This window comes from Zonotrichia leucophrys, chromosome 12, assembly GCF_028769735.1.
Source record: "Zonotrichia leucophrys gambelii isolate GWCS_2022_RI chromosome 12, RI_Zleu_2.0, whole genome shotgun sequence".
Classification (NCBI taxonomy): Eukaryota; Metazoa; Chordata; class Aves; order Passeriformes; family Passerellidae; genus Zonotrichia; species Zonotrichia leucophrys.
Genome location: NC_088182.1, coordinates 8,815,030 through 8,842,931, shown reverse-complemented (window position 1 = coordinate 8,842,931; position 27,902 = coordinate 8,815,030). Strand labels below are relative to the sequence as shown.

At 60.6% G+C, this 27,902-nt stretch overlaps 4 protein-coding genes across 9 annotated transcripts; 2 read left to right on the top strand and 2 right to left on the bottom strand.

Annotated features, from left to right (window-relative positions):
- Positions 1-808: 808 nt before the first annotated feature.
- Positions 809-13,466, top strand: IMPDH2 (inosine monophosphate dehydrogenase 2). Of its 4 annotated transcripts, XM_064724038.1 has the most exons (15): positions 814-974; positions 1,069-1,117; positions 1,219-1,320; positions 1,541-1,615; positions 2,072-2,278; positions 5,544-5,631; positions 6,181-6,380; positions 7,448-7,538; positions 8,190-8,285; positions 9,616-9,687; positions 11,812-11,955; positions 12,136-12,280; positions 12,366-12,509; positions 12,872-12,955; positions 13,222-13,466. In XM_064724038.1, exons 1-15 carry the CDS (start codon positions 877-879, stop codon positions 13,241-13,243), a joined length of 1,617 nt encoding a protein of 538 aa, XP_064580108.1. In that variant the 5' UTR covers positions 814-876; the 3' UTR covers positions 13,244-13,466. The 4 variants fall into 4 exon arrangements, with proteins under 4 accessions (XP_064580109.1, XP_064580108.1, XP_064580110.1 ...); XM_064724039.1 differs by lacking the exon at positions 9,616-9,687 and having other exon boundaries at positions 809-974; XM_064724040.1 differs by lacking the exon at positions 2,072-2,278 and having other exon boundaries at positions 815-974.
- Positions 13,467-14,605: 1,139 nt separating this feature from the next.
- On the bottom strand, positions 14,606-27,740 carry NDUFAF3 (NADH:ubiquinone oxidoreductase complex assembly factor 3). 3 transcript variants are annotated; one of them, XM_064724047.1, is made up of 5 exons: positions 27,719-27,740; positions 15,375-15,567; positions 15,223-15,289; positions 14,979-15,079; positions 14,606-14,849 (listed from the first exon to the last, which is right to left on the bottom strand). In XM_064724047.1, the coding sequence occupies exons 2-5, from the start codon at positions 15,522-15,524 to the stop codon at positions 14,766-14,768; spliced, it is 402 nt and encodes a 133-aa protein (XP_064580117.1). In that variant the 5' UTR covers positions 15,525-15,567; positions 27,719-27,740; the 3' UTR covers positions 14,606-14,765. The 3 variants fall into 3 exon arrangements, with proteins under 3 accessions (XP_064580117.1, XP_064580115.1, XP_064580116.1); XM_064724045.1 differs by lacking the exon at positions 27,719-27,740 and adding an exon at positions 16,337-16,483; XM_064724046.1 differs by lacking the exon at positions 27,719-27,740 and adding an exon at positions 15,693-15,762.
- DALRD3 (DALR anticodon binding domain containing 3) lies at positions 19,084-23,076 on the top strand. Its single transcript, XM_064723906.1, is given in 15 exon segments — positions 19,084-19,199; positions 19,201-19,271; positions 19,274-19,443; positions 19,555-19,847; positions 19,928-20,199; positions 20,421-20,479; positions 20,577-20,699; positions 20,817-20,887; positions 20,988-21,046; positions 21,347-21,429; positions 21,530-21,653; positions 21,741-21,799; positions 21,905-22,018; positions 22,241-22,309; positions 22,495-23,076. Coding segments are annotated over 15 exon segments (1,803 nt in total). The 3' UTR covers positions 22,615-23,076.
- WDR6 (WD repeat domain 6) lies at positions 22,943-27,901 on the bottom strand. The gene is made up of 6 exons (XM_064724425.1): positions 27,787-27,901; positions 25,303-27,718; positions 24,945-25,040; positions 24,633-24,749; positions 24,323-24,441; positions 22,943-24,242 (listed from the first exon to the last, which is right to left on the bottom strand). The coding sequence occupies exons 1-6, from the start codon at positions 27,851-27,853 to the stop codon at positions 23,752-23,754; spliced, it is 3,306 nt and encodes a 1,101-aa protein (XP_064580495.1). The 5' UTR covers positions 27,854-27,901; the 3' UTR covers positions 22,943-23,751.
- Position 27,902: the final 1 nt, after the last annotated feature.

The following is a 27,902-nucleotide window of genomic DNA, read 5'->3' as shown; positions in this document are numbered from 1 at the left end:
CCCTCTGCTCTTCTCCAAATTCCTCCCTCCAGCCCCAGTCTGTGGCACAGATCTGAAGGTGCTACACCCCATCCCCAGTGTGCAGCTGTCCTCTTCACACTGCTTGTTTGTACAGCCTGGCCTGGTGGCTTTGGGAAGAGGGGGCTGATGCCTAGCTGGGATCACCTTGGATGCTCTCTGGTGAGACTGCTGCCTCTCTGCCTTTCATTCCCCTTTAAGGTGCAAGACTGGCCTTGCAGCTGCCTCTTGACTTTAATCTTTTGTCCAGCTCCCTTTGACTTACAAAATTGCTTTGGATTCTGCTGGTTTGTCCCAGCTCTGCATTCACCAGCGACCCAACAAGCCCATTCTTGTCTTCTCAAGCTGCAGGAGTAGCTGGAATCAGCTCCCAACCCACAGTCTGTGCATGTCACCATGTCAGCTGTAGCTGGGCTTTTTTAGGTGGTCTTACAGCAGGTATCGCACTGTGCTGGTGCCACAAGCTGGTGCCAGCCAAGGCAGAGCCTGGCACGCAGGGCCTACTGGGCTGCACTGGAGTTCAGCCCTCTCCTGTTGCCTCCTGCCGGTACATGGACCCGGCTGCTCGGCCTGAGTACAGGACAGCCGCGATGACGCGATGTCACCGCGCTAAAGACGTACAGGCTCGGTGCTGAGAGCGACAGCCGTGCCCGGCGTGTGCCTGGTTTGTGCCCGCTGCGAGCCGCGGCTGGGCTGCTCCGCTCCGGAGCCCTCCACGGCGCCAGGGGGCGCTGTCGGCTCTGGCCCTACCGGAGGCGCTCTGTCCACGCCGTGGCGGGGCGGGCACAGCGGGTCCCTCCCGGCGGCCGTTGGGGCGCGCGTGCGCTCGGTGTGGCGGGGCGGGCACGCGGCGGGGCCATGGCGGACTACCTGATCAGCGGCGGCACCGGCTACGTGCCCGACGACGGGCTGACGGCTCAGCAGCTCTTCAGCTGCGGCGATGGCCTCACCTACAAGTGAGTGCGACCGGCACGGGGGTGGGACCGGGACCGGGTCCTGGGGCGCGGGGCCGCCGCGGTCGCTGACGCGTCTCCCCTCGTTCCCCCGCAGCGATTTCCTCATCCTCCCGGGGTACATCGACTTCACGGCCGACCAGGTGGTGAGTGGCCGGGGCGGGGGAGCGGGCCGGGGGCCGGGCCGGGGGTTGCGCCGGTGCCGGTGCCGCCGCTCACCCGCCGCCGCCGCCTGCCTCCCCGCCAGGACCTGACCTCGGCGCTGACCAAGAGAATCACCCTGAAGACGCCGCTGGTCTCCTCGCCCATGGACACGGTCACCGAGGCCAGCATGGCCATCGCCATGGCGGTGAGTGCGGCCCCGTGAGGGCGGGTCCCCTGTGCCGCCCTCACCGGGCTGGCGGGGCAGGAAACGCTGCCTGAGGCGCCCGCGTGGCTGCCCCGGGTCCCGCAGCGCCTCGGGGCGAGGCCGGGCCCGGAGCTCCATCGGTGCCGGCCCCGCTGCCGCAGCCGGCCGGTGCAGCGCGGGTAGGGGCTGCGGTGACTCACAGCCGCCTTTGTGTCCCCAGCTGACCGGCGGAATCGGGTTCATCCACCACAACTGCACCCCGGAGTTCCAGGCCAACGAGGTGCGGAAGGTGAAGGTGAGTGCTTGTAACGGCAGCACCAAACTGTGCTGGTACAGGGTGCTCTGTGGAGGTGGGAGCGGGTCTGGCCTCGCTGAATGAGCTGTGTGAGGAGATTGCTGACGTGTGCCCGATCTTCGTGTTTCAGAGCTGTAGTGCTGCCAGGGTTTGCAGGCACAGCCCTCTTGTTGTGTGCCAGACGCTGTCTGTGGTCAGCCTGGGACTTGAGTCCTCCTGGTGTGGGAGTATTCCCCATCATTTCAGGGAGGAGGTTAACCTGGAAGCTCTTCCATGTTAACGTTATTTGGGTGAGCCTTGTTGCTGGTTTGAGAGTCGTCCTGTTGGTGAGCATGTGGCTAGGCTGGGTGATGGCAGACCCGTGTGAGTGGCTGCAGTAACCTGCAGGCACGTGCCTCGCTCCTGTCTGGCCTGGCAGTGCCACTCAGCCTGGCTGCTGGATCTGCTTCCTTTCAGAAATACGAGCAAGGATTCATCACAGACCCCGTGGTGCTGAGCCCCAATGACCGAGTGCGAGATGTGTTTGAAGCAAAAGCTCGTCATGGATTTTGTGGGATTCCCATCACGGACAATGGGAAGATGGGGGGCAAGCTGGTTGGGATCATCTCGTCCAGAGATATTGATTTCCTGAAAGAGTCAGAGCATGACCTGCCCCTCGGTGAGGTGAGAAGTGCTCACACCTGAGGGCTGTGAACACTGTGTTAGGAAGCCGTGTGGCCTGTGATAAGGATAAGGGTGAGTGTGTGGCTGTGAGGGTGTTCTGCCAGTGGGAGGGAGCAGCTCCAGCTTAGCTCAGCAGATCTGTCTGTGAGTGTATTTCCAGGGGAGAGTGTCTTGCTCGTTTGCACTCTCTGAGCGACTCCTGCAGTGCAGACCATGCAGTTTGTGTCAATCATGAGGATTATCTTTCAGTGCTGTGGAACCTCAGCCCTGCTTCACTAATTAATTGCTGGTGTTTGTGGCTGTTGCTGTAGTCCCACATGCTGGCACTGCCAGCTTTGTAGCAGCTGTGCTCTGCCCAGCAAACTCTCCAAGTGCTGGGCTTCCTTTTCTGGGCTGCCTTTCCCTCTATGCATCATCTGGATTACTTGTTCTTTCAAATAACCCCCTGAACTTGCAGTCTGGACTTCATAATGCTTTGCTGTCAGACTCCCCTGTGCAGGAGAACGTTCTGTGATTCCAGTTACACAAGCTGTAACTGGAGATCTGCGGTGCTGTCAGGTTACACCACCAGTGCCTCTTGGCCATGCTTTCCTCTTGGCTCACAAATATTTTTAGCTCTTGCTGACCAAACGTGGTGTCACATGCTGATCCCTGTTTGGTTTGAAATCAGCTATAAATACAAGATAATGATACAAGAGCCTTAAACTAGGAGCAGGTTATAAAAGTGCATGTGGCCCTTTGAAGCAATGCTGCCCATCAGAGGAGCCAGATAAGGATCTTTCCTCATACTTTCTTTGGGTCATTCAGCACTGCAGAGCAGGAAACTTTCTGCTGTCAGTGTGTGGTGCTTGTTCCAGATGACTGGAAGCTGGCCAGTGTGACACCCATTCACCACAAGGGTGGGAAGGAGGATCCTGGTAATTACAGGCCAGTTAGCCTGACCTCAGTACCCAGTAAGGTAATGGAGCAGTTCATACTGAGTGTCATCACACAGCACTTACAGGATGGCCAAGGTATCAGAGGCAGCCAGCAGGGGTTTAGGAGGGCTAGGTCGTGTTAGACCAACCTGATCTCCTTTCATGACCAGGTGACCCTCCTGGTGGATGCAGGAAGAGCTGTGGTTGTTGTGTGTCTGGAGTCCAGCAAGGCCTTTGGCACTGTCTCCCACAGCACACTCCTGGCAAAGCTGCAGCCCAGGGCTGGGACAGGAGCACTGTGCTGGGTTCAGAACTGGCTGGATGGCCAGCCCAGAGAGTGATGGTGAGCAGTGCTGCATCCAGCTGGCAGCCAGGCACCAGGGATGTCCCTCAGGGCTCTGTGCTGGGGCTGCCTCTGTTCAGGATCTTTATTGATGCCATGGATGAGGGGATTGAGTCTGTCATTGGTAAATTTGCGGACGATACCAAGCTGGGATTGTGTGTCCATCTGTTGGAAGGCAGGAGGGCTCTGCAGGGAGACCTGGAACAGTTGGATGGATGGGCAGAGTGCAATAGGATGGAGGTTAATAAGTCCAAGTGCCCAGTCCTGCATTTGGCCACAATAACCCCCTGCAGTGTTACAGGCTGGAGATGGTGTGGCTGGGCAGTGCCCAGGCAGGAAGGGACCTGGGGGTGCTGGTGACAGCTGGCTGAACATGAGGCAGCAGTGTGCCCAGGAAGGCAAATGGCTCCTGGCCTGTGTCAGGAATGGTGAGGCCAGCAGGAGCAGGGAGGTCGTTCTGCCCCTGCACTGGGCACTGGTGAGGCCACACCTGGTCCAGCTCTGGCCCCTCCATTTGGGAAGGATGCTGAGACACTTGAGTGCATCCAGAGGAGGCAACGAGGCTGGTGATGGGCTGGGAACACAAACCCTGAGGAACCACTGAGGGAGCTGGGGGTGCTCAGCCTGGAGAAAAGGAGACTCAGGGGTGACCTTATCAGTCTCTACAACTCCCTGAAAGGGGGCTGTAGTCAGATGGGGTTGGTCTCATTCTCCAGGCAGCACTGACTGAACCAGAGGACACAGTCTTAAGCTGTGCCAAGTGAAATATAGGTTGGATATTAGGAAAGTTTTTTTCAGAAAGAGTGATAAAGCACTGGAATGGTCTGCCTGGGGAGGTGGTGAAGTCACCATCTCTGGATGTGTTTTAAATAAGGCTGGATGTGGCACTCAATGCCATGGTTTAATTGAGGTATTAGAACATGGGTTGGACTCAATTATCTTGAAGGTCTTTTCTAACCTTGTGGTTCTGTGATATGTCTGTGATGCCTCAGGCTTCTCTTGAGATGTGGGTTCTGTCACAGCATTTTCGGTAGACGGAGGCATGGTCAGCCTCTTTCCAATGCAAAATGTCTGTTCTTATGGTATAAATAACTAAAATGTTCCTTCTTTGAATGCAACTGACCTACCTTCCTGAAGGGTTAGAGAATGCTCCCTTTTAGCTTTGCCCGGCCTTCTCAAATAACCTTTCATGGGGACTTGATGATCACAGAATGCTGTGGTTGAAAAGGGACTTGGAGGTCCCTTGTCAAGCCACCTGCTCAGGGCACGTTGAACTGGAGGAGGTTTTGTGGGGCTGTGTCTAAATCTCCAAGGATGGAGGTTTCATTCTCTCTCTCAGCTGCTCTCCCAGTGGGAGAGCACTGTTGTGATGAAAGCCACCACAGCAGGTCAGATGTTCCCCACTGTCCAGCTCTGCCCTTTGCTTTCCACCGTGTTGTGGTGCTTGTTTTGGTTGTCAGAGTGAGCGTGGCCGAGCGTGCTTGGACTGATTCATCTCCTTTGCCCCACTGTCCTTAGCAGCAGCAGCAGTGGGTTATTCTGGGCAGAGCCCTTCCAGGGCCTGTGCATGGGAGATGCTGCCTGAACACAAGATTGAGGGCAGCACCGTTTCTGCCAGAACAGCATGGGACTCCCAAGCTGTCTCCAGCCCTTATTTGCATGTGCTCCAATGAAAGGGAGAGCTGTTAGGGTGATATCCCAAACAAGGGTCATCTGAGAGTTGTCCCTGGTTTCCAGGTGCTCTCACTTGTGTTCCTGAGGCCTTCTGCCATCTCCTGTTTTCAGGACACTGGTGGGCTTGGGGCCTGATGCCAGAGCCTGCATGGGGACAGCACGCTGGAGGCTTTTCCTGTGTGTTCCTGGAGGCGTGTTGCTGTGCTGTGGGCTCTTTGTGGAGCACTCCTGCACGGCCACTGCAGAGTGTTTCACGTGGGCAGGGGGGTTTGGTATTTTCAGATCAGTGTGAAGGAGTTCTTGTGACTTTTTATCTTCTCCCACCCACTAGATTATGACAAAGCGGGAAGATCTTGTTGTGGCCCCAGCTGGCGTAATGTTGAAGGAAGCAAATGAAATTCTGCAAAGGAGTAAAAAAGGTACCTGTGGCTGTCTGTGGCACAAGGGAGAGCTGTGGAAGTGCTGGGTGAATGTGGGCACACAGTCCCTGTGTGGGTGAAACATGGAAGACAGCGGTGAACACAGTGCCCACAGCCCTCTGCTGGGGTACAGAGTTCACCTGCCTTCATCTCAAATGTGTTTGGAGTTGAGGGATTCTTGGCAGCCCAGTGTTTGGCTGTCCAGCCACGTCTTTGATTTTCTGGCCTGGCCTTCACATTTCAGTGGTCAGTTCATCCCTCTTAGGGTTTAGTAGTTTGACTTTTAATAGGGTGTTGTGCATCTAGTTATTAAAAAATGCACACATTTTCTATGGTCGATGTAAAAATACTGAGTCCTTCTCCAGTCCTATAAACTCCTTTGTCTGTTTCTCAAGCCAGAGCTGCTGGCATCCATGGCCAAGCAAGATTTGGTAACACACCTGCGTCTCCATCTTGTACCAGTTTTTGCCTGCTCGCTGCTGCAGTGCTCTGAGCTAATGCCTGTGTCCTGCAGAAATCTGCAGTGATGTTCTTTCTGTGTGTTCCCAGGCAAGCTGCCAATTGTTAATGAAGATGACGAGCTGGTGGCCATCATTGCCCGCACTGATCTCAAGAAGAACAGGGATTACCCTCTGGCTTCCAAGGACTCCAAGAAGCAGCTGCTGTGCGGTGCCGCTATCGGGACCCACGAGGATGACAAGTACCGGCTGGACCTGCTGGTGCAGGCTGGCGTGGACGCCGTCGTGCTGGTGAGCACCCCTGGGCACCCCTGGGCACTGTGTCAGCCTGGGACACTGGGCCTTGAGTCCCCAGGCTGGATGAACGTCACTGTCTTTGTCACAGGCCTTTCTGTGTTAGAATATGGCAGTTTGTTGACCTCTCAGTCTTGTTCAGGTTAGAATCCTCAGATTGGAGGGATTCTTCTTCCCTGGAGATTTATGTGACCTACAGGAGTTCCTAGGGTGCATTGAAGCCCTGAAGGCTGTGAAGAGAAACATTGTCAGTTAATACAGAATCTTCTACAAATACCTCTTGCACTCTGCCACCAGCCTCTCTGATGTTCCTGACTAGTTTTGAATATTCAGCTTATCAGTTTCCCTTCGTCCCTTTGGTGTTTGTTGCTGTGTTACTCTCTTACTGATGTCCAGGAGTGATCAGTGAGCCCAGAGCTGCTCTGCTGGTCTCCCTTTCTGGCCTGTAAACTTTCAGGCACAGTTGTCACTGCCTGTATTTGCACATGGTTTTCTCATCGATTGTGGTACTGTGAGTGTGGTGTGCTCTGAGGGCACGGCTGTGCAGTGGGAAATGTTTAACAGACATCATTTGACTGGGTCACAGAGATTGGCAGGGACTGAGGGCTCAGTGCTCCACATCTGCTATTTGAGCTGCTCTGCTGCTCAGTAAGGAGGTGCATTCCCCCCCCTGCCCTGCTGGGTTTCACAAGGAACATTCTCCATTTCACCTGTAGTTTGAGACAGGGCTGACAGTGTCCTGCTGATAGAGCCAGATGGTTCTTATCCACATCCATGTTCTGCTTGTTGCCTTCTGTACAAGCTACAAGATTAAACCTGAAGGATATTACTGAAGTCTTCACAATACTGAAATCTTTACAATGTACTTCCCTTGTGCAGGGAAATGCATTCCCATCTTGGCAGCAGCTTCTGCTGGGGTTCCATGCCCAATTTGGGGAGTCATTTTGCCCATTACTCAGCTTAGCAGAGACCCCAGCAAGCAGAGTGAAAATCTGAAACTTTTCTGAAGCTGCATTTGTTATCTGCAGAAATTCTGGTTGAAACTGATTTTCTTTCTGTTGCAGGATTCCTCTCAGGGGAATTCCATCTTCCAGATCAATATGATTAAATATATTAAGGAGAAATATCCCAACCTACAAGTTATTGGAGGAAACGGTAGGCATGTGTTGAAGACTCTTGTCTTTAAAGGACATTTGTTTCTTAGACACAGAGGGAGCTGCAGGGATGTGAATGAAATTATCATCTTGGTAAATTTCTGTGGGCTTAAAATGGTTTCCTCTGACTGGAGCAAGGCCACTGCAGACACAGGGGGAGTACCTTACTGCTGCAGATACTTAAATAAAACCTTTGTTCTGCAGCACAGCGTGTTACAGTCCTCCATGGCACATTATGCATTACCTTATTTTACACACCAGTTAAAAATTTTGCTTAGTAATGAGTACTGCTTGATGTGGAAATCTAGTGGCAATTTTCCCTGCCTCTCTACAGCAGAGCCCAGTGGTCCTTGTCTTTACCTGATGCTGTTACCCTGTACTCTGCCCTCCCTACCTCGTGTGGCCCGGAGAGTGTTTGGGACCGTGCCATGGCTTGTGCTGCCTCAGCCTTTGGGTAGAAGTTGCAGAATAGCCTAAAGGGGCAGTGTCACCTCAGCCACTGTGGCAGCTGGAGCAGAAACTCACTGTCCCTCCCTGGCTCTGGCTCTGCCACAGGCTGTTAGCCAGGGTGGGGGATGTTGGCAGCCATGGGGAAGAAGTGTTGTTTGCAAATGTGCTTGTCTGCTTTCAAACCGATTTTTGCTCCCCACAGTGGTGACTGCGGCTCAGGCCAAGAACCTGATTGACGCGGGGGTTGATGCCCTGAGGGTCGGGATGGGCAGTGGCTCCATCTGCATCACACAGGAAGGTGAGAGAGATCAGCTACTCCTAAATAGGCTGAAGACACGTGTTTAGTAGAAATTCCCTGCTGAAAAGCAGCATGGCTGGGATGGAATTCTCCCTTTTGAGGGCAGTGTCCATCAGGAAGACGTCTTTCACCCCCTTTGTCCAGGACTTCCAACCCTTGGGGTGGCAGCAGCAGCAAAGGCATTTCCCAGGACTGACCGAGACTGAGTAGAGCCGGTGTGGCAGATGGTGGCTTTGCCTGAGGGGAGCTGGTGGCTCGGTGTGGAATGGGGCTGGCAGGCAGCTCTGCAGGGAGGGGGGCTTACTGGATCCCCAGTGCTGATGGGTGAAGCACACTGGGCTGTCTGTGCTCCCTTTCCTCTGGCAGCAGTGTGTGTGATGCTTGACTATTGATCTGGGCTCGATGCCTTTGCAGTTTCCAGGCCAGAATGGGATTTCTTGCTTTTGTCTCTGCAGCTAGACAGAGCTTGTGTGGGGCAGAGGCTGTGCCACCCTTAGCTAAGAGGCAAGAGGGGCATCCCCCAGGGCCTGAAGAAAGTCTGTCTTGAAGACAGACTCAGTCGTTGTGTGTTGAGCCTCAGGTAGGGTGCAGAGTGGTGGTGCAGCAAGGTGCTGCAGTCCACCAGCACAGCCCCTCACTGCTTTAGTCCTTGGTCTGTGCCACAGGAGGCAGCAAGTGAGCAGCTGCTTGGCTGTAGGAGCTGCCTTGGCTCTGCCCTTTCCAGCACGGAGCCTGTGAGCAGCCCTGGAGCTGTGCTGTGTTCCTGCTTTGCCTGGCTGCAGGGGTTCCAGTCAGGGCAGTGTCTCAGGTCAGCTTTCTGAGGAGGGAGGAGTATCCTTGGGCTGACACTTCCATAGCCAGAGCTGAGCCAGGACACACATGTCCTGCCCTGGCTCTGAGGCAAAGGCATGCTCTGATCTGCAGAGTGGTGAATGTCCCTGGGCTTCCTCCAGCTGCCCTGGCAATGGGGCTGGGTGCTGCTTTTGCTGGAGGTGTAGAGCAGAGGTAGAATGTGGCACTTCACAGGAGATGTGGTTGCAGAACTCTTGCCTGCAGCTTCCCAGGTTTTTGGCACTGTTAAGGGAAAGAGCTCTGGCTTTTTGGGGTCGGGGTCCCCTCTCTGGTGGCTGCTGGGGTAGGGCGAGCATGTGCTGTGCACAGCCAGGCCTGGCTGCCTTGGATCTGGCCTCTGGCTTGGCTCAGGCTAGGAAGGGTCTCAAAGTCAGCTCTGTCCCACCATATGCTCTGCCCAGTAGCAGGTCATTTCTGGGGTCCTTTGTTCTGCTGCTGTTCTTCTGTCTCTAAAATGTGTGTGTTTGTTTTTGTTTAGCTGCTCCAAAGATCCCTCCAGACCTAAAGTCCCACAGCCCCAAATGCCCTTCTACTGTCACGGGCACCTATAGTAAGTCACTTGCCCTGTTCCCAACCCTAATTATGTGTCTTGAAGCAGGACCCTGATTTGGCTGCACATGGCCCTACTGCTTGTTTGAGAATAATTTAGCTGTAGATGCACTTGGGGTTTTGTGGCTTTGGATACTGGTTTTGAATCTAAAATTAAATCTGAGAAGCCTCTCTGATTTCGTAAAGCAGAATCTGAACTGTCCAAGCTGAGGGAACTCAGGCCTGTCCTGTCTCCACTTCAAATTCCAGTTAGGAGCCTGATTGCACCTTTTGGATCCCTAGCCAGTCATGCTCCTGCTGATCCAGTACTGGGAGGTGATCCCTGAGCAGTTCTTGATCATGCTCAAAATGTAGCTCTAATTCTGGGCAAGTTGTGCTCCCTTCCCATGGAGCTGGCTCCCCTGAGTTACAGAGAGACTTCACTGCACCTGGCCACCTTGGCAGCTGTGTTCCATCTTCTCCCCACCAAGTCCTGTGGAGAGAAGGGGCTTCTGCCTGCCCAGCCCAGGGTGCAGTGTTCTCTGCTCTGATGCTCTGACCAAGCAGCCCCTGCAAGGGAAGCCTTAGGCTTTGTCCTTGCCCCTAGTTCTGACACACCCCAAAGGGAGAGGTTTACTCTTGCAGATCCTGGCAGGTTTTCTCTAGCAGATGATTTTGTAGGGCCACCCTTTGCCAATGCACTGAAAGGGACAAACCCTTCCCTGACCGTGTGATGTGTGTGTGTGCCCAGAACCCCGCTTGGGACGCCTGCGCTGCGGGGCTGTGGCACTGGGACACTCGAGAGGCACGGTGCTCCCAGGGGCCCTGAGCCCAGCTGTGCCTTAAAAGGGCTGATCTCTGTGCTTGAGAGGTTTCTGCAGGCCCTGCACTGTCTGTGGCACACTCCCATAGACCCTGGACTCAAAACCCTTCAGAAGTGGGTGTTTCTCTCCACAGAGCTCCACAGCAGCATTTTGCAGCTGCACTGTGGCCTTCAGCAGTGCAGAACTGCAAGACCATCTCTTTAAGGGCATTGATGATGAAGCTGGCAGCCTCTCCCTGGCTGGCTGAGCCTGAGCTGAACGCTGGGGTCTGATTAAATTTAGTTCTGTCACAGCCTGCAGTCTGGCTGCCCTCCCTCAGCAGCTGCTGCTGAGTGCTGGGAGTAGAGAAACTGTGTCCTCCTGGCCCCTGCCGGCCTCTGCCAGGGACTGCTGCCAGCACTGCCGCCGTGCAGGCTGAACCACACCTGGATTTCACACTCCAAAGTACTAATACTGAATGGCCTTAATCTTTCCCAGTTTATGGGACTAACCATGACTGAAGAAAAGGCTTCCAGTTGATGGTGGGGAAGGGACGTCTCCCTGAGAGAAGCTTATCTCAGTGTTCTTGCATGCCTGTGGCTGACAAACATGTTACAAGACATGCCTTGTGCTGGTTTTCCTCACATAACGGGAAGCTTAACTGCTACTGACTGGGAAGAACAAGTAAATCCAAAGCTAATAACTCTCTCCTCATGGGGCAGCTAAACTTGATGGAACCCTTGCTACATTGCAGGGCAGGAAGATAAATTATTACCAAACCATTCTGCCTCTTTCCTTTTCCACTGCTGCATGTGTGTTTGTGTGTATATGCAGACCTGTATGCATAGATATATTTATATCTATAGCATATATAGGCATATGAGCTCTCTCCCAGCCAACTGCCTTTCCATTCAAGAGGCACATCTTACAGATGCTGGGTACATGGACAAGGGGTCTGGCAGCTGCAGGAGAGAGCCAGCAGTGGGACATGGCTACATGCCTGGGATGCTTTGGAGAGGGGCTTTTGGAGTTTGCTTTATTTCCTTCCCAAGCTCCCCACATGTCTGCTGTGCACAAGGATTGAGCCACGAGTCTTGTCTGATCCCAGGCATCCAACCAAAGCCCCCAGTCCCGAGGTCACTCCCAGCTTTTTGGAGCCAAGGGCTGTGAGGACGTCTCAGCAGGCAGCTCCCGGGCACCTGCTTCTCTTGGACTCGGCCTAGGGAAGGAGCGCCCAGGGATTTGCATTCTGAGTGCTGGAGCATGCGTGTGCAGGGAGCCTGAGCGAGCCTGCTGGGCCGGGGCCGTGCTGCGGGCTGGGCTGAGCTGTGTCTGTCCCGCAGTGCTGGCGTGCGGCCGTCCCCAGGCCACGGCGGTGTACAAGGTGTCCGAGTACGCGCGCAGGTTCGGCGTCCCCGTCATCGCCGACGGCGGCATCCAGACGGTCGGGCACATCGCCAAGGCCCTGGCACTGGGGGCCTCCACAGGTGAGCACACTGTGGGCAATCTCCCAGGAGGTGCTTCCATATGGCACCGCACTGGGCACGAGGGCTTTACCTGCAGGCGGCTGGGGGCATGGGGCTGCAGCCAGTGCTGTGCCCAGGAACCCTGAGGGGTTTTGCAGCCACTGCCGCTGATGTGCTGTTCCTGGTGATATCTTGTGCCAGTGATGATGGGCTCTCTCCTGGCTGCCACCACGGAGGCCCCAGGCGAGTACTTCTTCTCGGATGGCATCAGGCTGAAGAAATACCGCGGCATGGGTTCCCTAGATGCCATGGACAAGAACTTGGGCAGCCAGAATCGGTATTTCAGGTCAGAGATGGTGCTTTGGGGCAGCAGATCAAGCTTTTGGGGTTTCTGTGCTTTACAAATACCTTTGATTTGTGCTTTCATGCAGTGAGACAGACAAAATTAAAGTGGCCCAGGGGGTCTCCGGTGCAGTGCAAGACAAAGGCTCGATCCATAAATTCATTCCATACCTAATTGCTGGGATCCAGCATTCCTGCCAGGATATCGGTGCCAAGAGCCTGACCCAAGTCCGGTGAGTGCTTCCCCATGCCTGTGTTCTGGTTAGGTCATGGTCCCTGTGCAGCTGTCCTCAAGCTGTGGTGTGTGCTGGATAATCTGTAGCTCTCTTCCCTTCATCTCCAGTGGGCAGTGCATAATGGATCTGCCAGCCCCAGGGACACAGGAGTATGGTCTGTTGTGGCATATTCAACTGGCTGGGCTCAAAATGTTGGGATTACGTTGCCCAGTCTGGTTCTTGGGAGCACAGCAAAGACCATTCTGGCCACAGCTGGAGGAACCAGTGATCCTCATTCCAGATGTTCCAGCTCAGCATGTGCCAGAGCACTGTCCTCCCTGGACTCTGCCTGGCTTGTGACAGGTGTGCTTCCCCCTCAGAGCCATGATGTACTCGGGAGAGCTGAAGTTTGAGAAGAGGACAACGTCTGCCCAGGTTGAAGGAGGGGTGCACGGCCTCCACTCGTAAGTGCTTCTGGCAGGAGCCTTGTCACCCTGGGGGGTGTTGGGGGTGAGGAACAGCCATCCTGTACCTCAGCTGCCATGCCCTTGGCTTGGTGTGCCATTCATGGGCTTGCCCTGGCACCACAGCCGGGCCAAGCCCTGGCCTGTCGGGGTGCTGAGGCTGTTCCCCTCCCTGGGCTGGCAGGATCTGTCCCATACTGCACCTTTGTCCCTGACCTGAGTGAGGTGGGTCAGTAAAGGGGCTCCCTGGTGCTGCTTTCTTACAGGTATGAGAAACGCCTCTTCTGAGAGATCTGTGTCTGTCCCTGTGCCACCAGCCCTGCGCTGCTCTGCGTGGGAGCTGCTCTTGCTGCAGAAGTGCCATTATTCTGGGCTGCCTGGAGCTCCTGCTGTCCCTTGGCTGCTTCCTGACCACCCGCGGGGCCCGCCTTCCACCCCGGAGCCGTGAGCCCGGGCTGGAGCCTTGCACGTGTTGGCCATGTTTTACAATAAAAATACTAAAATATGTGCAGTTGGTGTCAGCCCAGAGCCCCTCTTCCTTCTTCACCTCCCTCGCTCTCCATCCTTGGCTCTGTGCCTTGCTTCCCACACTGTCAGAGGCAGCCGATAACCCCAGAAAGGACTGTGTGCATGTGAAGGGTGACAGGGAGGGGAGAGCCCTGAGACAGAGCTGAGTGGGTAACACAGTGTGGCTTCTTTACAAATCCTTCCTGAGAGCAGAAGGGCTGGACTGCTGGGTAAGAAAGCAAATGGCTTTACATTGCCATTATGTCCTGCTGGCAGCTGCCAAACCCAGCTGTGGCAGCAGCCAGGATGCTGCAGGCCCCCATTCCTGGTCCAGCTGCTTCTTCCCCTAAACCTCTTGTAGCTGCCACACCTCCCCAGGCCCGGTGGCTGCACCCCCTTGGGCTGTTCACCGTGGAGTACCTGCCCAGGCTCCAACAGAGCAGTTGTTTGCTGGAAGGTGGGCAATGCACTGAGGGGCACAAGTTTATAAAGGAGCTGATCTGCATTTCTGCAGGCCTGAGCAGGGCAACCTTCCCTGGTTTGGCAGGTTACCTGTGAGACACTTGCTGAGCAAAGCCACCCAAACCTTGCAGCTGCAGAGTTCAGGGCATGAGGCTTCCATGTACACAAGGTACATGTACTCTCTTCCCCAGAGGTGACATCCCCAACTATGAACCGTCCAGTTCAGGACAGGGACCCTTTCCCAGTCCCCTGCTGGACCTTGAGCATTCAATGAAAGGGGATGCAGCACCAGCTGGGACACACAAGTTGCTTGTGCTGGCTGTGCTCAGGAAGCTGCTGGCACATGGCATCCCACCAGCACACATGCTGCCCAGTGCCCAAGGTGAGCTCATGCCCCCTCAATTTGTTACAGCCTCAATGCATTGTGCATTAACCACCACATAATTTCTTGTACTTCTCATTTACATATATTTTCCTTGTGGAGCTCCAGATGTGCCTGGGGGGATGTACAGGTCACCCCACTAGCGTCCACCCGCCCTCGGGTGAGGCTTCTTGCTGCCAAGGTGTGGGGCACGACCTTGGCAGGGCTGTGGGAGCGCTTCCACCAGCAAAGCCTTGTGCTGTGCCCCACAGTCTCCAGCCCAGCCTGGGCAGGGAGGCCAACAAGCCAGAGACTGCAGGGAGGAGGTAAGCCCATGTATTTTACATCTCTCCTATGTGCAGAGCCATCACTGAGGCAACAGCTCCACAGTTCACCATGGAGCAGTGACCCTCGGGGGCTTCAGGCGGGCAGGGGAGGAACCACTCAGCCCCTGGGCACGGCAGGCAGTGCCCACACGGCTCAGGTGCCCCGCGGGGGGATGAGCCCAGCAGCCACCACGCGCCCTTCATTCATCAGGAAGTTGAAGGTTGCACATGCATTCGCCTGTGAATAGAAAAGGGAGTGAGTGAAGCTCCAGCCCTCAGAAAGGAGAAGGGAGACTCGGCCCTTCCCCACATGGCACATGACCCCCTCCCTCCCTCTCAATGGGGCGCTGCCTGGGCTCGCCCTTACCGTGTCCTGCACCTCCACAGCAATCCCGCGCTCTCGCATCTGCTTCATCATGGCAGGGTGCAGCCGCTCCACCCTGTCCCCCGTGCCCAGCACCAGGATCTCTGCAAGCAGGGCAAGACAAGGGTGGGCAGGGCAGCACTGGAACTGCCTCGGCCCAGAGCTGCCCTTCCTGCGGGCACCAGTGGCTCCCGCGCAGCCACCCCGACAGGAGCCCCAAGGGGGGGCAGCCCGCGCCCCTCTGTACCTATCTGGGGCTCCAGCAGCCGGAACAGCGACAGACTCTCGAGCGAGATGTCCCGGTGGGAGCCAACCTGCGGGGACACGGCGCCCGTTGAGGGTGGCTGCCCCCGGCGCGCGGTGGCCCCGGCAGCCCCGGCCCCGCCGCCCGGCACTCACGTTCCACTGGAGGATGCTGCGGGGCAGAACGGCGCAGGGCCCCACCACCAGGTCTCCGCTGATGGTGAAGCCGCGGGTGCTGTAGCCCTCGATGAACATGATGTTGGGGGACTCCGGCTCCAGCACCATCACCCGCGTCCGCTGGTACATCTCATCGTCCGCCGGAGTGAGCCGGTGACCTCGGTACGGCGCTCTGCGGGGAGAGTGAGCAGCTGGGACACGGGGGACCCACGGAAACGTCTCGGACACCCTGCGGCATCCCACAGGCACCTCCCCCGGTCGCAGGGCAGAGGCAGTGCCGGTTGCCGGTGCCGGTACCTGCCCGCCGCCCGCCCCACCGCCGGCACGAGCCGCCGCAGCGCCGCCATGGCCGCGACCCCGCCGGAACCGCCGGGCGGCCCCGCCCCCGCCGCTACCGCCCCCCTGCGGCCGGGGCCGGGACAGCGCCACCGGGGGAGCGGGATTGGAGCGGGGCTGCCGGGAGCCCTCGGGGTCCCCCCGCCCGGGGTCCTGAGGGACGGGAGGGCGGCGACACTCACACACCCGCTGCCTCCGGGCCCCGGCGCGCCCCGACCTGCAGAGCCCAGGTGGGCGCCGGAGCGAAACCGAAAGCGGCCGGTGGCGGGGCGGGAGCGGCACGGCGGGAGAGGGGTGCGAGGTGTCCCGTTGGAGCCTTCCCGCCCCCGCCGCCCTGACCCCGCCGCCAGGAGGGGCTGCGGACCGGCCCGGGCTGCTGTGCCGAACGCTGCGGGGCCGGAGGTGAGAGGGGAGCGGGCGGCTCCCTCGGCGGGAGAGAGCGGGCCCGGGTCTCGGCTGCGCTCCTGGCCCGGCCCTGCCGGTGCCCCTGGGCTGCCCCAGGCTCGGCACGGCGCCCCGGTTCCCCGTGTGCCCTGCTGCGGGCGGCCGGTGCCAGTCGTGGCTGAACGCCCGGAGCGCCGCCGCACCTTCCGCTGCACTCTCACCCTCCTCCTGCCGCGCTCGGTGCGGCCGGTGGCACTACGGGCTCAGAGGTGCCCTGGGACAGGGGACCCGCGTCCCCCACCTGTGTCACCCCCCTGGGCCAGCCGTGGCCTGACATTGCGGGGGCCACTGGGAAGCTCCCTGGCGGTGCGGCGGAGCATTTCCCGCCACCGTGCCGTGCCGGAGGCATCAGGAATTCCCACAGCCGGCAGCCTCGGCCAGGGCAGGGTCTCCGGGATCCCCGGGCAGCACCGCGGGAGCTCCGCACGGGGCCGGTGGGGTTCCCCACGCGGTTTGAGTTCCCCCCATGCCCCTCGCCGGGGCGGGGGCCGGAGGCGCTGGCAGCGGCGGGGCCGGGCCGGGCCGTGCCGCCTCTAGGCGCAGGTGCCGGGGCAGGTGCCCTCCCTCGGGGACGGCTCGTGTTTCCGGGCCCCGTCGGGGGTTGATGGGCTGGCACCAGTTGCTCCAGCCCCACCGGGGCTTTGTTCGGAGCCGTTTCCTTTTGGCTCGGCCGTGCCGCCCTCCCCTTGGCACCCGGCCCGCGGCGCGGGGGGAGCCGGCAGCACAACCCCGTTCTCTGCCGGCACCCCCGATCACAACGGCCCGGCGGTGGCTCCCACTCACCTCCTCCGCCCCGCTCCCCGCCGGTAAGTCGCCCTCTCCCCTCCTGGCCCACCGACTGCCCCAAGCTCGGGGTGGCATGGCCGTGGTGCCCGTGCCCATCCCTCCGCGGCGCCAGCGCGGGCAACGGAATCCCAAAAGCAGCTGTTCTCGCTGTGCCCAGCTGCCCTGGGGTTTCGTTACCCGCGCTCCCGCCACCGCCTCGCCGCACGCCCCCCACGCCACCCCTGCCCACCTGCCCGTGCTGGGCAAGAGCCGCGTGTCCCACTGCAACCCTGCCGGGGCTGGGGCAGCGCCTGGGCCACGCTGGGAGACGAAGGGGGTGTCAGGATGGGGGATCGCCCGTGCCCAGCCTCGTGGCTCAGCCCCTGCACCGGGCTGGGGGGTGCTTCTGTTTCTTGTGCCCCCAATAGCTAAAAATAGCAGCTGGCTTCCTGGGAGAGTGTGAGGAGCACGGCTGCTTGGCCACAGCGTGAATGTGGTGCAGGCTGTGACACTGCCAAACTTCCTGCCCATGCCGGCTCTCCCTGGCCCTCGCAGCACCCCAGTCCCTGCAGGGATGGCAGGATCCAGCCCCTGAGAGAGAGATGGCTTTGGAATGACACGATCACTCCCGCTGAGCCAGCAGCCAGAGAGCCATCGGGGATGTCGTGTCTTTCCAAAGCTCTTTCGGCGCCTCCGAGAGCCCTCCCCAGGCCAGTGCGCTGCCGGGGCCCACGTGGGCGGCCTGCGGGACACCCTGGGGATGTGGACGGATCCAGCCTGGACCCAGCTCGAGTGGTGACACAAGGTCCAGCCAGTCCCCCTGGCCGGGCAGGGTCCTGGGCAGCTCCTGCCCTGCGGACAGTCAGCAGTTGGTCTGGTGTGAGCAGCGATTCTCAGATCACCTCTTGGCTGTGGGTGGTGCAGGGAGCACCCCACCATGGCACGGCCGGGGAACTTGTTCTCACTTCTGCCCTGGGGCTGCAGATTCTCACTGGCTGTGGCTGCAGCCCTGGGGCCCCAGAGCTGCCTGAGGAGCCCCAAAGGCAGTTGTTGCATTCCTGGAAGAGCCCATGCAGCAGGATCTGCCCTCACCCTGCTCCCCCCCCCGCCTTTTCCCCCACCACACAAGCCCTGGAGGAACCGGTTTGGGCCCTGCGGGCAGAGCTCCTTCCTTTCCCCGCACCCCCCACCTGCCTACCGGGGAGGGCAGGAAGGGCACAGCAGAAAGGGAGGTCCCTAACTCTGTGCTGTGGTGGGGTTTGGTGCTTCCTGCTCCTGTCAGTCAGGCTTGGTGCCATGGGGCTGGGGCTGTGCTGGGCCCTTGCCCTGTCCCCAGTTCAGCAGCCACTGGCACACTTGTCAGGGAGCTGGCCAGCACTGAGCTCTCTGTCAGATCTGCGCTTCAACCATTGCTGTGGAGCAGCTCAGCTCTGCAGATGTAATCAAGACCACGATGGCGTGATCTAATCGCTTCCACTTCCTTCTTCCTGGGGCTGATAAGCAGGACACTGCTCATGTGCTGGACAGGAGAGCAGCCTTCTGGGGCAGGCCCAGGGAACATGGCAGGGCGTGCACACACAGCTGCTCATTGTTGTGCCACACAGAAGCCATGCTGCAGGCACATGGGTGCTGCTGATGTTCCTCAGCCATGGTGTCAGAGTCCAGCCAAGCCCTGGGGCTCATCTGGACAGGCTGGACTGCCCAGCCAGGGCCTGCCAGTGACACCATGCCCACAGCTGGGGTCTGCCTCACACACTCCAGCCCATCCAAACCTCCTTTCCCACCACAGTTCAGGCCCTGGACCTGCTCCCAGGGCCCCTTTGTTGTCCCCAGCAGCCCAGGGACTGCCAGGCTGTGCTCTGGGCTGGGCCATGCCCATGGCTGTGCTGCACTCTCTGCCCCAAGCAGCCCTTTCTGCCCAGGCCTCTCTGACCCTGGCACAGTCTCTGGCTCCTGCTCCCACTCGGCTCCTGCGGGTTTTAGGTCTGGGCTCCCCAGTTTTGGAGAAGAGAGGACACCACTCCTACACACCTCAGAGTGACACCATCGCCCCGCTGGGGTGAGGCTGAGCAGGACTGACACCCTCTCGGGCTATTCGGGGTGCCGGCTTGCAGCCCCGTGGTCCTGCCCTGACACACCCATCATGGCGGCGCCCGCTGCCCGCCACACCCACCATGGCGGCTCCGCGCCCGTCCCCCCAAGATGGCCGCCCTGCCCGGCCAAGGCGCCCGTCACCAAGATGGCCGCCCGGGAGCGCCGCACGCATCATGGCGGCCTTCTGGGAGATACGTGACGTCACTTCCCGTTGCGGTGGCGGAAGCGCGCGATGGGCGAGGAGATGGACGGGGGCCGCCCGGGGGTGGCGGCGACGCTGCGGGCGCTGAACGGGGCCCTGGGGCGGCCCGCCGCGCTCTGGGTGAAGGAGAGCGGCGCCCGCAACCTGCGCCACCGGGACTTCCTGGCGCCGCGGGCCGCGCTGAGCGCCGCCTTTCCCGGCGGGCAGGTAGGCCGCGGCGGCGTGGGCAGGGCTGGCTCGGGAGCGGTTTGATGGGGCCGGGGCTGGAGCCGTCCTGTGCCCGTGCAGCCCGGACCACTCCTCGCCCTCCGCCCGCAGGTGCCCCCCGAGGCCGTGTCGGCGGTGCCGTCGCTGCGGGGCCCGGCGGTGCTGCCGCTGCGGGTCTGCCGGCAGACGCCGGCGGGGCTGGCGGTGCAGGTGCACCGGCCCGAGGCCTTCCAGCGCCTGCTGGGGGCTCTGCCCGGCCCGCCCGCCCCCGCCACGGGGCCGCGCACGGGCTGCGTGGTGCTGCACTGCCCGGCCCTGCGCAGCAGCCCCGCGGCCCTGCGGCCCCGCCACCTCCGCTCCGTCCTGCTGGCCGACCACCTGGCCCAGCTGCTGCGCGCCCAGGGGTGAGTGCTCCGGCCCGTGCTGCTCCCGGCCCCGCCGCAGCGCCCGCCGCTCCCAGCGCCTGCCTCGCCCTCTCCCGCAGGGTCGACGTGCGCCTGGTCCCTGCCCTCAGCGAGGAGAGGAGCTGGGACGTCCTGCGGCAGCTCCGCGTCTGTTGGCCCTCCGGCCCTGGCGGCTCGGCCCTCGCTGATGCCATCTCGGCCTTGAAGGCAGCGCTGGGCCGGTGCCCCTGTGCCACAGCCTGCGAGCAGGGGCCAGGCACAGCCGAGGGTGTCATCTCTAAGGTGCACCTGAAGAGCTTCGTGGAGCAGCAGGGCTTGCTGGGCTACGACCCCAATCTAGATGTGCTTCTCGGTGAGCCTCACATGTACAGCAGCTCAGGTGTGGCAGTGGGGGTGGAATGGGTGCAAACAGACCTGTTTCCTTGCAGCTGTTTTTAACAAAAATAAGGTGGGGTGGTAGACACAGATGGCTCGCCCCTCTTGTTCTCCTTCAGTCTGGTTTGATGCTGGGGCAGACCCGATGCTGGAGGGTGGAGAACGCCGTGTCCCACTGTGTGTCCCTCCTTCTTTCAGTGACAGAGAGGACACTGCAGTCCTTGGCTGAGCTGCAGGAAGCTGTTCTGCAGTGCCCAGTGAGTGACCCCACAGCACTGCCCACCTCTCGCCTCCCAAGTGTCCCTTCCTTCTGGCAGGCAATGGGATTGAGCTCCCTGTTGTGCTCTGCTGCAGGCCAAAGGCCAGAGCAGTTGCTGCAGCATCGTGCACGTGGTGAACTGTGAGGAGGAATTCCAACAGCAGCAGCTGGATGTGCTCTGGAGGATTTTGGATCCGGGAGCCCACACAGCTTTGCAGGTGAGCAATAGCAACCTGACCCTTCTCAGTGTGGCCCCCAGCATCCATCCTTGGCTCTAGGTGTAGAACAGGGCTGGATTTCACTCAGTTCCCAGCCTCAGCCTCTGTGTCTTTCAGAAACACCTTGTCTGTGGGCCAGTGAAGGTGACCAACCCCTCATCACCCATTGGGGCAGACCAGTACTTCCAGTAAGTTGCTGTGCAGGGCACCTGCTGCTTTCTCTGCTGCTAAGGCTCCCTGTGGTCCAGCTCAGCCCACAGCAGGTGGCTCTGTCTGTGTTTGTCCCAGGCTCCGGAAGCACCAGATGTATGAGGCCTCCGTGATCAAGTATGGGGAGCTTGCACAAGGTGAGAGCTGGGGCTCCATGGGGATGCTGCTCCATCCCATCTTCATTGCTCCCATGAGTCCACAGCTGGGGGGGCTGCACCTGCAGGGTGCTCCTTCTCCCCTCCAGGACCGAGCCAGGGGTTGCCCTCGCTTTGGGAAGGCATCTGAACATCCAGGGCACTGGCACAGAGCAGCTCCTGATGGGAGCCAGGGCTGGTGCCGTGGTGGTCCTCAACCAGGGGTGTCCTGCCTGGGTGCTGGGGGTATCAGTACGTGGGAATGGAGCAAGCTGTGCATGATGGCACCTACATTCTCCACAGATGAGGCCTGGACAGAGGTGATTGATACCCTGACAGTGGCTGCCATCAGGTTTGAGATGCTGAGCACTGCTCACCGGAGTCAGGTAGGACAGTGGCTTGCATGGCGCCAGGGCTGGCTGGCAGGCTGTGGGAAGAGTAGATCTGTGCTGAGCAGCCTGGACTGTGGCTTCTCCCTGCCCTCAGATCACCCTGGACCTGGAGAACAACAGCATCTCCACAAAGGGAACAAAGAGTGGTGCCTTTGTGATGTATAACTGTGCCCGACTGGCCACACTCTTCAGCACCTTTCAGCGGGCTGTGGAGCAGGGTGAGCACCAGCCCCAGCACCTCCTCTGACAGCCACTGCTGGAGCCACAGGGCCTTCTTTGGGCACAACAGTCTCCCTACTTTCCAGGCACATACCCACCTCTGCCACCAGTGTCTGAACTGAACTTCTCCTGCCTCCGAGAAGAGGTGAGTGCTGAGACAAGGAATGGGGGGATCTGTGCACCCTCGGCTCTGGTGATTGATGCTATGGCCCCGGAGGATCTGACACTTAGATTTGTAATCCCTTCACAGGGTGAATGGCTCCTGCTCTTCAACTATCTCCTGCCCTTCCCTGAAGTCCTGCAGCAGGCAGCACAGCTGCCCCCACCCTCCAAGGGGATCCGGATCACTGCCAGCACAGAGACAGTAAGTGCCATGTGCCACAGCACCCATGGATGCTGCTCCAGCAGGCCCAGCCCAGGGCAAAGCTTCAGGCCAACAGGTGCTGCCCCTTGGTGAGCAACACAGGGACAGTGCTGAGAGAATAGATGGCCATGCCCCTGGGGCAGTTCCTGCTTTGCTTGGGGTGGGTGAGGGCCCAAGACCAGCCAGAATTCACTGTGCCATGAGAATGTCTCTGCCTTGTAGGTGTGCAAGTTTCTGATCCAGCTCAGCATGGATTTCAGCTCCTACTACAACCGGGTGCACATCCTGGGGGTGAGTTAGGTGTGCCAGCCTCAGCCTTGTGCCCCTTTAATCCTTTAGGGGCTGCACTGCTCCTTGGGGGCAGCCATGTGGGGAATGGTGCCAGGAGTGTGATGGCCCCCTGTCCCATCCTCCAGGGGAGCACAGGCAGCAGTGTGCCAAGGGGCAGTTTGGCCAAGCTGCCTTTCTCCCTGCAGGAGCCGTTCCCTCATCTCTTTGACCAGATGTTTGCTCGCCTCCAGCTGCTGGGAGCAGTGAGGGATGTGTTCCACAGCGCCCTGGCAACCCTGCACCTCCCTCCCCTCAGCCAGATCTGAGCCACCCCTGAAGAGCTGGACCATGGTGTGACAGTCACCTACACACCACACCTTGGCAGGAGAACGGGGCACACTGTCCTGGCAGGGCAAGGGCTGCTCCAGTGGCAGGCAAGGCACAGGTCAGCCCCATGGAGGCATTTCCTTCCCATGGTGTTTGGGGATTGGTCTGTGCTCTCTGCAGCTGTGCCCAGTGTGGGACATGGATGCCCCTCCACATTCACACCAGCAGAAGGGAAAAGGGCTCCCATGGCACCCCAGAAAGATGGGCTGGGAGTACTGGGGAGGTGGCAGCAGGGACCAGTCACCACAAAGACAGACAAATGCCAACTTCACTTCCCTCAAAACTTTATTGAAAGGTGCTCCGTGCTGGCAGGGAGCTCCTGAGGCTCCTGGCTCCTGTTGGGCTCTGAGCCAGGCCCCAGTATTGGGGTCCAATACACTTGTTGCTGGACAACCCTTCTATGTGTCTGACCTCAGGGTTGTTTGTCTTTCCTTCCTTTCTTTGGTCTGACTGTCCTGGATCCTGCTGCTATGCAGGAAAAACCCACTTGGCCTGAGGGGGGTGGTATTTGTGGGCAGCCCAGCCACTCCCACCCCATGCCACAAGGGTGCTGCTGTGGAGGATTGGTGTCCCTGTGGATTTCAGCTCTGCAGGGTCAAGACTGTCACACAGGGCTTTGTCTGTGGACACGCAAGGCTAAAGCGCAGCGTGTGTCACACCAGTCCTTGACCCTTCCTGGCCTCCTGCTGCTCTCAAGCTCCCAGGGCTGGGCCATATCCTCAGTGCCCTCCCAAGGTTCCTCTCTAAAACCAAGACTGGAAAGCTGACAAGGTCCTTCACACCTTGCAGAGAAGAGCTGCTCTTGGGCAGCAGGGGCTAACAGCCCCACTTCCTTACTGCATGGGGAAGCCCTAGGCTTGTCTGGAGGGATCACATCTGCCTTCTTCCCAGAGACCACTGGCCTCAAGCACCACAACTATGGCATGTGCCTGAAGGAGCCAAGTATGCCTGTCCCCTCAGGACAAGACACACAAGTGTGCAGGCTGGAGGCAGGGACCACAGCGATGGGCAAAGCCCAAGTGCAGGGTGCCCTCTGAATGCAGGCAGGGATCTGGGTGTGTCACACACCTGCCCCATTAGTGAGGAGCCTCTTGTGGAGGAGGTTTGGAGCAGGCTGTGCCACACAGCATCTCCAGGCCCTGCCCACAGAGCACGCAGTAGTAGCGCAGCTCACCCCCAGCCTCCTCCACCTCCCAGCAGTCGAGCTCAGCTAGGTCAGGCACGTGGAAGAAGGTGGTGCTGAGCGGCACCAGCTCTCCTGGGCAGCGGTTCCACAGCGTCAGGCGCTGGTCCACTGAGGCCGAGAGCAGCAGGTCTGGCCGCAGCACGCGGATCCCCGTCACATGGGCAGCGTGGGCACAGGGCCTGCACACCCGCTCCAGGAGCCGCAGGCAGGTCCCTGCCGTGCCCTCAGCCCTGCCCAGGGCTACCTCCAGCAGGCAGACGTGGATGGAGCCATCGTCGCTGCCGCTGGCCACCAGGTACCGTCCCTCGGGCGTCTCTCGGATGTGGAGGCTGTTGACGCCGCAGCTGTGCGCCATGACCGTGACCAGCGGGGCCTCCAGGGCTGGGAACATGGGCTGGGTCACGAGAGCAATGCTCACCTTGTCAGAGGGAGCACAAGAGCTGCTGGGCAGCAGCACTCACCCAAGGGCTGCATCTCTCCCTCTGCTTGGTGCAGGGCGTCTGCTGCATCCGTGATGGGGCCAGTGATGTCCCAAAAGGCAATGCTGCCATCAGTGGCTGCGCTGCACAGGAGGTGCCTCCTAGAATGGGGGGTGCAGAGGGAGTCTCTGGCTGCAGCCCTGGGGGTCCCCACTGAGATCCGTGGAAGTGGCAGAGCAGCCCCCAGGGATTAACTTCTCCCTTCCCTCTGCCTGCTCAGCTGCCAGCACTCTGCAAGGACAGACATTTCTCCCCAGAGCCCATCAATTGCAGCCCAGCATTCAGGGCTCACCTCTCTCCTCCTGCCCCTGTGTGCAGGATCGCTTCCACCTTCAGCACACAGCGCTGGTGGTGAAATGACTCTGCCACCAGCACCAACTTCCGAGCAGCCTCCAGCAGCCCAAAGATCCTGTAATGGAGCAGAGGCCAGTTGGCTGTGGGAGAGTAGGAGCTTCTGGCTCCACTGCCACATTTCTCACCATGCCCTGTCTTATGGCCAGCTCAGAGCAGGCCACATCCCATGGCAGCAGCCTCCTGTTTTGAGCCTGCTCTGCTGCCATCACCAGCTCCATTCTCCCTGCCAGGCCCCATGATGGCTCCTCACCGGACTGATCCATCACTGCAGGCAGCAGTCAGGAATTTCCAGGGTGTTGGCATCTGCTTGGTGCTCGTCCCAGGCACAAATGACAGGGACATGTACCTGCAGCAAAGACACAACATTCACCAACACCTCTGTGGCCCAGGAGAGCAGCCCTGAGCCTTTCCCTAACACCAAAAGCCCCTTGAGACCCACAGGGCACTGTACACCAGGAATCACACACAAAGCCACGCTGGCCCTGTCTGCCTCAGCTGAACCTGCAGCTGCACAGAGCAGGTAGTCCAGTGGAGGCCTGTGCAGTTCTCAACACCCTCCCACACTGTGATCACTACTAATCCTGCCTTGGGCAGTCCCTGATCATCACCTCGTCTCTGGGTCCATCTTGACAAGCTTGTGCCTGTTCTTCTTCTTCTCCCAATGCTTGTCCAGCCGGTGGGAGGCCACGTGCATGACCTGGCAGGCCACAGCACTCTGAGCCGCCGTGTCCCCAGTGCACAGCAGCCGGTAGCACTCGATCTGTGCACGGCCACCAGCAGAGAAGAGCAGGGCAGACAAGCCCTTATCACCAAGGCCCTCATCTCCAGGTCCCATGGCGAATGCCAACGTCCTCACACTGGAAATGTGGTCACTGAGGCGGGCAAGGGGCACAGCTGCCCGAGAGTTCTCACTGAGGACCAGGACACAGGTCGTGGTGTCCTCACTGCCGGTGACAAACACGTTAACGGTGGCACGGCCGGGCACCTGCACAGCCCCCAGGCGCCGCACGCAGGTGATCTCCCGCCCGTGCAGGGATTCCAGCAGCACCTGCTGCTCGCAGGGCTCGGCCTCACGGTGGTACAGCATCACATCCCCAGACTTGATAAAGGCGAACACCTCGGCCGAGGGGCTGCTGCAGTAGCTCCAGGAGCGATGCCCGCCCCCGCAGGGGATGCAGTGCATGTTCTCGCCGGTCCTGCTGCTCCACACCACGAAGTTGTCAGCGTGAAAGCCCAGCACAAGCAGGTTCCCATCCGAGGTGAAGTGCAGCTCCTCAATCCATTGCAGCCCTTTGCAGGGCCTGTGCTTCTGCAGGACCTCCAGCTGCTGGTTCTGCAGGCGGAGCTGGCGGTAGACACCATCCCGGCCCGTGCTGTAAATGTAGCCCTTGTGGATGGTCACCGAGGTAACTCCTGTCTTCCCGTGGAGTCCAAAGAGCACTGTCAGTGGGGACTCAAGAGGAAGAGCCTCTTTGTGCAAAAAGCAAGAGGGCTCCAGCTCATTGCTGGAGTCCTCAACAACGGGGTCAGTGCCACCATTGACAATGCCGGTGCTTTCTGCAGCCCACCCCGAGGAGCTGCTGCAAGGAAAGAGGAGGAGGGAGCCCCGGCGGTCCCCACAGACCAGGAGTCCTTCCTGGGGCAAGAAGGCGGCACAGGTGTGCCAGCGCTGCTTGCAGGGGGGCAGCAGGTACCGACCCATGAGCCGCACCCAGGGAGCCTGCCCGGGGCGGTGGGTGACATCCAGCCACAGCATCTCCCCGTCGGGACCAGAGGCCAGAAGAGCAGCAGCGGTGTCGGGGGGCAGCCCGGGACGGGGAGCCCAGCTCAGCCCGTGCACGGCCCCCTCGAACAGCGTGAGCTCCGTGGCGGCCCCGGGGCAGCTCAAGGCGAAAAGGAGGAGGCGCCCGTCGCCGCCGGCCACGGCGCAGAGCGTCTCGTCCCATCCGTGCAGCGGGGCGGCCGCCAGCACGGCGCGGGGCCCGCTGGCGGCGGGGTGCAGCACCGGCGTCCAGCAACCCTGAGCCACCTCGAATGCCGCCAGCCCGCCCGCCTCGTCCAGCACCAGCACCCGCTGCGGCCCCACCAGCAGCACGGCCCGCGGCCGCTCCCGGGCCCCCAGCGCTGCAACCGCAGGGCCCGCCGCTGTAGCCTCCCGCCGGGGCTGCCAGAGCCGGACGCCGCCGTCGTCGCCGCCCGTGGCCACGCGGCCGCCAGCGGGGCGCAGGGCCAGGGCGCGCAGAGCCCCGCGGTGCCCGCGCCGCGCCCGCCGCACGGTGCCGCCGCCGCCCCACTCCAGGCAGGCGCCGTCCTCCCCGGCGCTGACCGGGAGCGGCCCCCGCAGCACCACGGCGGCCACTCGCGCCCCGTGCCCGTAGCACACCAGCAGGCAGGTGCCGGCCCCGTCCCCGCCGCCCAACTCGCCCACGGCCCACAGCCGCACGCTGCGGTCTTCGGAGGCGGAGGCGAGCAGTCCCCGCGACGCCGCGTAGCAGAGCGCCAGCACCGCGCCCCGGTGCCCGCACAGCTGACGGTGCGGGGCCGCGGCCGCCGCCGCCCGCCACACCACCACGTTCCCCATCGCCGTGCCGGCCGCCAGCGCCAGCCGCCCCCAGCTCATCCCCGCCAGCACGGCGCAGCGCAGCGCGCCGGCCCCGCCACAGCTCGCCTGCTGCAGCCAGCGCCCGCCGCCCCACCACTCGTAGAGCGCCACGGTCCCGCCGCCCAGCGCCAGCGCCAGCCGCCCGCCCGCCGCCCAGCGCGCCTCCCACACCCGCGCCCGGAGCTCGCGCGCGGCCCCGCCGCCGCACGCCGCCAGCAGCGGCCCAGCGCCCGCTCCGCCGCGCCGCACCGCCAGCACGGCCAGCCAGCGCCCGCCGAACACCGCTACTCGCGCCATCGGCCCGGGCCCTGGCTCGGTCCGCAGCCCCTGCACGCTGGCCTCACGCAGCACGCTCCGCCGGCCCGCCGCCGCCGCCGGCCCGCCGCCGCTCAGCCGAAACGCCACCACCTCCGGGCCTGTACCTGCGGGACACCGCGTCAGCAGCTGCCGCTAGCCCCGCCGCCCGCCCCGGTCCGGTCCCGGCGCTCACCCGCCAGCAGCACATCCCCCGCGAACTCCAGCGCGGTCACCGGGGCCACCAGAGCCACCGACTCCATCTTGGCCGCACCAACCCCGCCCCCCAGCGCTCATTGGCCGAGTCCCACG